Source organism: Mesitornis unicolor, unplaced genomic scaffold (assembly GCF_000695765.1).
Source record: "Mesitornis unicolor isolate BGI_N332 unplaced genomic scaffold, ASM69576v1 scaffold19632, whole genome shotgun sequence".
Classification (NCBI taxonomy): Eukaryota; Metazoa; Chordata; class Aves; order Mesitornithiformes; family Mesitornithidae; genus Mesitornis; species Mesitornis unicolor.
Genome location: NW_010170047.1, coordinates 1 through 9904, shown reverse-complemented (window position 1 = coordinate 9904; position 9904 = coordinate 1). Strand labels below are relative to the sequence as shown.

Sequence of the window (9904 nt, the reverse complement as noted above, 5' to 3'; positions counted from 1 at the left end):
GGGTCTGGAGTTGATGTCTGAGGAGAGCGATGAGGACGAGCTGCCTAGCTTGGTCTCCCTGATACAGTCCTCGCCGTCGCAGCGACTGCCCGGCGAGTTGGGCCAACAGCAGTCCTCGTCCTCCGCACCCGAGCCAGGGAGGGCAGCGGAAGTGATTGCTGTGCAGAACAGTGGGAGCCAGGAGGAGGTCGCCATTCCTGGGTCTGAAAAGTTCCTGAGGAGGGTAGAAGTAAACAAGGAGGCGGCTTTTAAGCACCCCAACCCGAGCGGTGGGAATGCAGCAGGGCAAGCCGGCCTTTGTGCTAGAGATGACCTGATGGTGCCTGGCAGCAGAGGGCCACAGGAAGCCGTGATGCTGTCTGGAGAAGGGTCTTGTGACAGTCAAAATGTCAGGCACGGTGCTGAGAGGCCCTCGTTGTGGCCTGACTCTGCAGACCAGCCTAATAGGCCTGCAAGCCCAGCAAGCTCAGAAACATCCTCCCTTCCCAAGAAGCCAAAATATACTTCGAATGAAGGGCTGGCAATCTTCCAGGCTGCTTGTCAGAGGTGTAAGGAAGGAGAAGCACAGAGGAGGCAGCAGGAGAAAGAGAGGCAGAGGGCCCTTGTTAAGACCCTGCAAGCTCAGCCACCAGGGGAGTGCCAAAAATATGTAACAGTGGTATTAGATTCAGGTACGTGTCCTCACAGCCAGCGTCTGCCTTATATTAACTGTCAGCTCTTGCTGTGGAGGCCTGACCTGTGCACCAATTTCAGTTCTCATTCAGATAAGATCTGGTGGACCAATCCTTAAAGCTTTGCAGGATGCAAATTATTCCTTTGTGGCGAAGAGGCAGGCTGTTCCCTTCAGCATCACATGGAGGAGAAAGACTATGTTATCTCAGGTATGCAAGCAAAATCTCAGCATTCTTGCCCTTTTCACCCTCTATTATTTGTAGTCATTAGTAAGTGTATTTAGCAACCCAAGTAAATGCTCTCTAATATTGCCCTGCCTCAGAGGTCTGAGCGACAGCACTGGTTTGGGTGAGTTATAAAGAGACTTTTGGTCTGGCTGTTTGTTTTGATTTCTGCACAGATGGAAGAAGGAGATGAATGGACAGAAGAACCACATGTCCTGGTTGTGGTTCCCCCGGAGGAGCTTCTGTTCATGGTTGACAAGGACAGACAAGTGAGAGTGTTTATGTCTTTTGTTGTGTTTTTGAACATGCCTTGCTGTAAGGGTGATGTTTTTCATCCCTCTTCATGGTGAGAAGTTTTTGATGTGGATGGAGTTGTGGTTCCATTAAACCAGAAACCATTAATGGATCAAAACACTAGGGTTGTATAATGCCAAGTTCTGACAGGCTTTTTTTCCTAGTTACAACTTTTCAAGAGGTAACATTTTTGAAGAGCTAACATTGTCAGTTCAAGTGAAATTAGGTTTTTTAAAATTTTTGGTAAATTTTTATTTTTTATTTCTTTCTGCCATAATGTTACACTGGATCAAGTGTTGCCTGCTTGCCCCAGAAGAGCTACATGAACAGACTTGCATGTGTAACTCAGGATGGTTTAACTCCTTTTTCCTGTTGATCTTTGCAGGAGGCCCAGGGCTGCACAGGACACAAGGAGACCCTACAGAGCTATGTAGATCATGTGATGGAGAAAATGCCTGGGAAATTTCTGACACTGGCAGTAGTTGGTCTGGAAAATTTTTTCAGGTTAAACTTTTTTTCCTTCCAGATGTTTCCCTGTTGTCTCTGGCCTTGAAAAATACCATAGGCATTTACATTACTTTTGGTAAAGACAGGAACATAAAAGGTATTCCCACCCAGAACTGCTCTGTTATTTGTGATACAGAAACAGAAGCCTGTCACCTTAGTGACCAATGGCAAATACCTAGGCAAAAGCATGAACTCCAGTCTTACTTTACTCTTCTTCGGTCTCTCAGGATTCCCTCAAGAAGGAGTCTGCGACAGGCAGCAGCAAATGGAAACCAAGAAGAGAAAGAAAAAAAATGCAGAGAAAATAAGAATTCTAGCTTGAAGATAACCAGACTGGACGTGGAAAAAGTGAGTACCTTTAAAACAGGCATGCAGCCATCACCTCTTGTTGTCTGCCATTGTTTGAACCCTTGACCCAATCTCACACTTTCTTGGATGGGGGGATTTGGCATTTGTTAGTCTGTGTGTCTGTGGACAGAGCTCTTTGGGTTCAGTTCCCCACTGCTCAAGTATGTACCTGCTTTCCCATGGACTGATGTGTCTCATGCACCTTGATCCTGGACAGTGACGTGTCAGTCTCAGATGACATCTCTTGCCCTTTGTGGCCTGCTGGCAAAGCTTATCAGTGCTGGCCTGGGCTGTGTGGCCTGTGTGTAACAAGAGTGGCCCCTAAATACTTCAGTGACTTAAATTAACCATTCCCAAAATGGAAAGAGAGTGGTTGTTCTTGTCCTGTAGGAAGATGTTGTGACCCTTTTTTGTTTCAGGCATGAGTAGGGTTTGATGTGAGAAAATTAATTGTTCCAGTTGCTATTTCCAATGTTGCTGACAGGCCATGGTGGATCTGCAGGTGTGGAAAAAAGTCCATGTCAAGATTTTGAGGAGCTGGGAGGAGCTTGGAAATTATACCACTATGTTCTCAACAGCTGTAGCTAAAGCACCATTCATGTGAGTAAGCAGATGAGGTTTGGTCATACCCTCTTTGGAGAGGCTGCACTTTCACAGTTACTGGGAGGAAATAGCAGGTACAACACAGTAAAATGGTTTTTAAAGGAGCAAGTGGCACAGAGTAGTTGCTAATGCAGCTCCTTCAGCACAGAGTTGGTTCTTGGGAGCTGTTGTCCTGCCTGGGGAGGGGTGAGGGCAGACCCTGGTTTCACATTAGAGTCTTGACGTCAAGTAAAAGTCTTGTTCTTAGTCTGATTTTAAGAATGGGAAGGGAATGCAAGTAGGCTTGGGCTCCTACAGCACCAACTTCTTCAGAATGTAACCAAGAGAGATGTTACTGAGAATGAACCATTCTTGTCTCACAGCGGTTGGTAAGAAAGACATCTTGTGCAGTTTCACACAATCGTAGCATTCATATCACAGCAGCTGCTGTATTCTACAACTCAGCCATGAGAAGAGATGTTAAAAATGACATGTAACAGTGATTTATTGTGGTTGACAGATAAGTGAATTCTTGTTTACCGCTTTGTTAAGAGCGTGTTGGCTTGTGTCAGGATTGCTCCCAAGTACAGGATTGTTTCTTTTACAGTAGGAAATCTGGGCCTTAAACAAGGAAATTGGTAATGTTTGTGAAGAAAATTGGGTCAAATTTTTAGCATTTATTTTGATGCCAGTGGTGTTTATAATAGCATGGAGTGTGAAACGTCTCTTCTCTCTCTGCATATGTGACAACACATGCAGGATTCTTTTCATAGCCTCACTGTCTCATTTGCTTTCCCATTCTTTGTTCTCTCTAGGCAAAAGGGAGATTAGATGGGGCTCTCTTTCTACTAAGGGGAGGAGTGGTGCAGAGGGGTGAAGTTTGATCATTTGAGAAAGGATCTCTTGGAAGTCTGGAAAAGGCAGATACACCAATTTAACTGGGCCAGCTTCAAGATGGCTGAGGCTATTGTATCTGCATCCCCTTCTGCTTCTGACCCAGGTGAGGATGCTTCGGGAATACCAAGTACTGTGTGCAGACAGCCAGCTAACGTAAGGAGCAGAAGAAATAATTTAATTGGTATTAAACTTGACACAACAATTCTGTATGAGCTGTTTAGTAAGGCAGTGAAGGAACCAATTCCTTGGCACCCATTGCTTTGCTTGACAGAGCAGACTGCTGAGGGAGGAGCATTGGTTCTGCACCAGCCTGTAAGCTCACAAATGAGATCTGGGGAGAGACCAGGCAAAAAATGAGCATATGTTGTGAAAGGGTAGAGCAGTCACAGATGCCTAGATTTGATTATTTTTTTGAGCAAAGGATGCAAATTTATGCTATCATTGGCCTTTTGTGTTGCTTTTAGGCCTACAGCAGATACGCCTTGGAGCAGGAGCAGGAAAATGTGCTGGCCAATATCCCTGTGCACTCCGGTGATGGTGTGACAGCCACCTCCCGGTGCATCAGACCAGAACTTTTCCAACTAATCTATCTGCAGATGACTTCCTAAGATCCTGATCTCTACTTGGATTTCACTCCAAGCAAAGTGAAGCCCCAGCAAATGAAGATTTTACTGTTTGCTTGGTTTAAGTGTTCCTTCTGGGAAGAAGTTCTTGGCTAACAGATAGAGTTATTGATCCTAGTTTAAATGTGGTTTAAGTCTTTAGACTTTATTGTTGCAGAAGAAGGTTGGATAAAATTGCTGAATGGCTGGAGTTTACACTAGGAAGAGGTGAACATTATAGAAGCATGAGTTGGACACACTTTATAGTTCTGATAGTTCCTTCTATTTGTGTTCCTAGAAAATAAATATTTTTAAACAGTAATAACGATCTTTGCTTCTTAACATGCTGTTTTGACTATAGACAGGTAGGTCATCTGTTGAAAGGAATGCTTTCTACTGCTATCCTAAACTGCAAGTAGCTATCTTCTCTCTCCAGCGTGGAAAGCCGTAATGCTAAAAGCAACATGGTGCTGCCCCCCCAGCACCTGTTCTAGTGAGGTGGAAAAGCTTTACCTCACAAAATAGACTCTCAGTTTTCCGCTGTGGCAGATGGGAATGAGTAAGACTAATTTTCAGATACAAATTTAGACTGCCCTGATTCAGTGTCCAGACGGCTTAATCTATAGAGGGTCTTGAAATCTGATTATATGTGCTGGAATTATGAGGTCTAAACAGTTGGCAGAAAAAGCTTTCTTTTAATTAGATTGGGGAACATGCTCGCCTGTCCACAGATTTGTTAGCGCTTGTGTGCACACAAGGACAGTTGAAGTCCTTTGCAACAACAGTATTTACCAAGACTTGCCAGTGTGTGGAAGCAGTCCTTTGGAACTGTGCTGCCTTGAGTGACTAAACTCCTACCTCCTGTGCAAGCTTCAGGTAGCAGGAGCCCTTGCCTGGCCAGTACCGCGCTTCTGACTTGAACTGGTAAATCCTATTAGCCTGGCATGTGCAAACTTACAATCATAGAATGGTTTCAGTTGGAAAAGACCTTTAAGATCAACTTAAGCAGCACTCTCCTAGATGGCAAAGCAGCAGATCCCTGCCAGACGTTTTTTCAGGAATGTCTGCAGAGAGGAAACCTTGCTTTGAATGTCTGCTGTGTTTCTGAACACTCTGGATAGTAAGAATGTGATAAGTTAGATACTTAAAAGCAAAACTAAAAAAACTAAAACCGTTTCAAAGAAGCTTAGAAAACATACATACTGCTAAGCCAGAGATAAGCAGCCTTTCCTTCCTTTATCTGATACTCATGCTGTTGCTTTTTTCTGCATGGTACCTGGGGAACCACAGTCTTATCGTTAGGTTACAAAAAGGTGAAAGTTTACTGCTTGGTATGAAATGCTATAGACGATTTCCTCGCAGCACTGCTCTTATCAGCAATAATGCTGGTTATCAGAACTGAGGGAGCAATTCTGGTGACTAATGTAGGCATGTCTCAGTGGAGTCCATAGCATGGATATTCTCTAAAACCTGCACTTAACGTTACGCGTACATTTCATTTCAGTACTTACAAAGCCCTTAAGAATGTTACAAACTTCTGTTCAGTTTTCTCTGTAAGGAAATTATAAATAGTTCAAAGGCCTTTGCACAGGTGAGTTTTCTTCTCTAGGTGAAAACCGCCAAACCTCCCAGCCCTCCCACCAGCCCCAAAGTGCAGCCACGCTCTGCCTGCCTCTGCCTGTCACGCTGCCACAGTGCCACCCAGTGCTCCGTGCCACTGCTGCAGCACTTGCCCACCCTCTGTGTGTGGGTCCGACAACCCCTCTTGCTGCACACACAAAACCAGCCTGCAGAATGGCCAGAAGTCCTTCCTAAGCTGTAGCTGCTTTGTTGGCACTAAGTGGTTAAAATAAATGCAGTCAGAAATAGGTTTTGGCTATTTCTAAAATTAAAATTAAAACTGCATTAGCAACATAAAACATCCAGTTCAGACAAATTGCTGTGAAAACTGTTGTATTGAAAATTTTAAGCTCCTTTCCATAGTACATCAGCTTCTTTGTTCCAACATACGGATGCACAGCCATCCTACACAATTGTACTTGGTCCTAGAGCAGGCCTTAATATATTATTCCCATACAGCCATATCACAAATTTTAGCACAAATAGAAATAAGGGCAAGGGATGGACACGTATTAAAAACCTTCTACCTCCAGGATAGAGCTATAGCTACCTAAATAATGCAAGGGCTGTGTTTTTCCACTCCTACAGATTGGCAGCTTTCTGTATCTCAATCTATGTAAACATCCCTTGGAGGTAAGAAGCGTTAACAAGTTTAGGTTCACATGGGCAAATAATGGGAGTTACAGGCCAACTGCGAAACATGCACAGCAAAGATGATCTGAACAACAACTGCTCTGCGTGGAGTGGACCAGCAAACCAACGCTGACTGGTTAAAAGCAGTTTCACCAGAACACAATTCCATAGGAATTCTGGCTGCGTAGATGGTGGAGGGAGATGCTGACGAAGCAAGTGCCCGTCCAGGACAATCACTGCTGCGAGTTCTGCTGTAGCATATTTTGCAGGGTTTTGTGGTTTTGCAGAGCAGCTAACACATCCTCGTAGAGAGTGTTCACGCTGATGCACAGAGGTTGATGTTGCAGCTCCGTCAGCTTGCAGGTGGCCAAAGCACAAAGGACACAGAGCAGCACCAAGAGCAGGACCCTCAGCACCGACCGCGACCAGGAGTGCTTGTGCCGGGGTGGCTGAGGGGGACGAGAACTGGAGGCGGGCTCTGTAATGAGAACATTTACAAGACCGAGAATGTGAGGAATTCATCAAAAGTCTTTAGCAGTCTACAGTCAGAAACAAGCTGTTCACACTTCAGCCTGTGCTGCAGTTGTCTTTTGTCATGAATTTTCATCACTAACTGACAATAAACAGATGCACAGGATCTACGTGTTTAGATTTAGTTTCAGGTTTAGTGTCACCGGCAGCAGCGAAGAGGGTGTAAAGCACCTCTGTGTTGCACAAGATTTGGATTTGCACATGTAGCTCAGTACATTTAAAAAGAAATGAGTGGAGGGACATCCTCCTTAGGAACAGCTGAAGAATTTTCTGAATCTTGTAGCTCAGCTATTCATTTGGAATGCAGATAAGGGGAAAAGGGCACAGCAGTAGAGATTACTGGAAGTCCTACGGGTTTCTCCCCCTCACACCATCTCCCTGTACCTGGGCAGCATAAAAGCACATCTGGCAGCATCAAAATGTGATGAAGATGCAGTCCCACCCAAAACAGATACTACTTACTTCGAGTCTGCACAGTTGCTTTTTTAGTTTTCTTTTCAATCTCCTGTTTTGCAGCTTTCTGAGCATCATATTCCCGTCTTCTGCGTTCCTTTTCTTCTGCCTTCTCTCGCTTCCTCAGCTCCCTCTCTTGAGCCTCCTTTGCTCGCTGTTCTGCCTCACGCTTCTTCTCCATTTCTGGGGATTAACATGTAGTTTTTCCTTTTATGTAAAGGTCTGTCATTGCTTTCTTCCTTATTACCTGCTTATCTGTCCCCAATTGGAATGAGGAAACAAATCGAATAACGATCCTCTTTTTTTATCTTGGGTTTGTTTGGTTTTTTTACTATTACATACTTTGCATTTTGCTCCCTCAGTGTCAGGCTTCCCTTAAAAAAAATCCTGTGCTCTTTTTTCAGATTTTCATAGATAACCTGTAGTGCATTCCATCTAGAGATCTAACTATTATTCAAGCAAGAAATTGCATAGTTATTCCCCGCCATCTTTCTCCCTCCAGCCCTTCTACTCTACTACTCTCAGACTCCTCAGGATTTTGATAGCTACAAGTATTTTTTAGATGGCAGTCAGTAAGTTTGGATGTGTAAGAGAGACCAAGAAGAGCCCTCAGCAGACAGCACGTGAGGGCTTTCTGCGCTTACCTCGTTCTGCTTGGAGCTTCCGCTGCCGTTGTCGGTCCTGCTCAGACTGGATCGCTTTCATGTGCTGCAGCACCTTCAAGGTGCAAGAAAACAACCTGAGGTCTCTGCAGAAGGCTCAATGCACAATCCGTTCAAATCAGAACTACTTATGTGAACCTATAGTTTGCCAGAACTTCTCCGGAGACTTTTGTACTCTGGACTATAAGACATGGATTATTTTGTCTGATTATGCCTTCACTTTCTTGGCAACCAGGCTTTAGTCCTCTCCTAACTCCACTAATGAGAGAAAATCCTACTCCATGTTTGTTCTCTACAGGGACAGAAGTCAGTGCAGAGAATCTCACTGCCTGAAGAAACTTCAAGCTGCTGCAGCAGCTGGCCAGCTTGCTAAGCAAAAAGAGGAAAAACCACCACTGATAAAGCAAAGTAAGGAAAAAAAAGAATAAAAGCAGATTCCTTACCTTGACAGCAGCCTGTTTACACTGCTTCTCATCCAGACAGTCTCCTGCTACTTTAGCTAGGACAGGATCCAGGGGATTGTCCTTCAGATCCAGCCACTTCAGGTTCTGCAGAAAGGAGCAATAAAGGGCAGGCTGTAAGAGCACAGTAGTCTTGTGATTATTTAAGCGACCCAAAGCAAATAACGACTTTGTTTTCATGTGAAGGAAACGGGTACGGAAGACAATCAGAGCTTGAGCAGAGGGTGTTTTCAATAGATCGGAGATAATTTCCTCTGAGCTGCGATGCATGCAGAGCCAACTGAATTTTGCAGTGGGTAGTCAGCAGGATGGATGCTTTACCAGAGAAATCAACTTGAGACAGATCACAAGACCCTGGGCTTCATCCCAAAGCTTTACGTAACTGCCCAGCAAACAGTTTTACCTTGAGCTGTGCAAAGCTGACTGGCAGGGTGACTAAACGGTTGTGCAGAAGGTCCAGGTGCTGCAGATTGACCAGGCGGCCGAAGTCCAAGGGCAGCTGTTGAAGCCGATTTTTACTCAAATCCAGTTTCACCAGATGCATCAAACTGCAGAAGTCTGACTAAAAACCAAACAACAAAACCCAGAAAAAACTCATCAGTGCCTTTATGAAGGAGCCCCAGTGGGGACTATGTGGAGACAGCCCGCACCTTACATAGGCCACAAATTCTTAACTTACTTCAGAACTGGGATGGAGGAAGTTTCACTGTCCTCCTTTGCCTTGGAAGATGGAGGTGGAAAACAGTGGGATAGACAAGACAGACAAACTGACAAGGTGATGTATGGTAATACACAGAAACCCAAGTCTCCGCTGCTGATGAAACTGGTCTGTATTCACGTGGGGATCCTCTGGCAGGACAACACCGCAATCTTCATGCAGTACAAACCTTTCCTCTCTTTCTCTGCCTCAGCCAAAACCACCCCCCAGCTCTGACCCGTCACTGATAGCAGCGTCACTCAGTCACCCCAGGATGAGGAAAGTGCCAGATCCAAACCTCCTGTGAACCTTTACCGAAGCACTAGTTATCTTTCCTAAATATTTCCCAGCAGATTCATCCCCACAAAAGCTCTCTAGCACCTTACCGGCAAGGAAATGAGATTGTTACAGGACAGATCCAGTATCGTCGCTTTTGGAAGAGCAGCCTGAAAGAGAAGCAAAGCACTAAATCACCACCGCGGTACACCCAGACCCCCCTGACACCTGGCAGTCTTGCTTCAGCCTCTGCGGTTTCTCCAGCGTCAGCCTGTCCGCTCGCCCGCGGCTGCCTCCGAGGCCACGTCATATCTTGATGGATTTTGGGGTGATTTATAATGAAATAGGTGCGAGCAGCCCCGGCCAACACCGCACGAACCCTCCCCTCTCAGCTGCTTTAAAGCCCTGCAGGCCATATCACGAACAGCCCCAGCACATCTGGCTG

General features: G+C 45.2%; 2 protein-coding genes across 2 annotated transcripts; one reads left to right on the top strand and one right to left on the bottom strand.

The window, feature by feature from the left end:
• The first annotated feature begins 13 nt into the window (after positions 1-13).
• EME1 (essential meiotic structure-specific endonuclease 1) lies at positions 14-4243 on the top strand. The gene is given in 10 exon segments (XM_010179574.1): positions 14-671; positions 754-881; positions 1073-1165; positions 1576-1694; positions 1925-2045; positions 2530-2645; positions 3011-3012; positions 3481-3613; positions 3615-3627; positions 3989-4243. Coding segments are annotated over 10 exon segments (1638 nt in total).
• Positions 4244-6282: 2039 nt separating this feature from the next.
• On the bottom strand, positions 6283-9629 carry LRRC59 (leucine rich repeat containing 59; the record flags this gene model as incomplete). The annotated part of the gene is made up of 6 exons (XM_010179572.1): positions 6283-6857; positions 7373-7546; positions 8008-8080; positions 8469-8573; positions 8890-9048; positions 9570-9629. Coding segments are annotated over 6 exons (816 nt in total), but the record flags the coding sequence as incomplete, so codon positions are not given.
• Between the last annotated feature and the right edge of the window lie 275 nt (positions 9630-9904).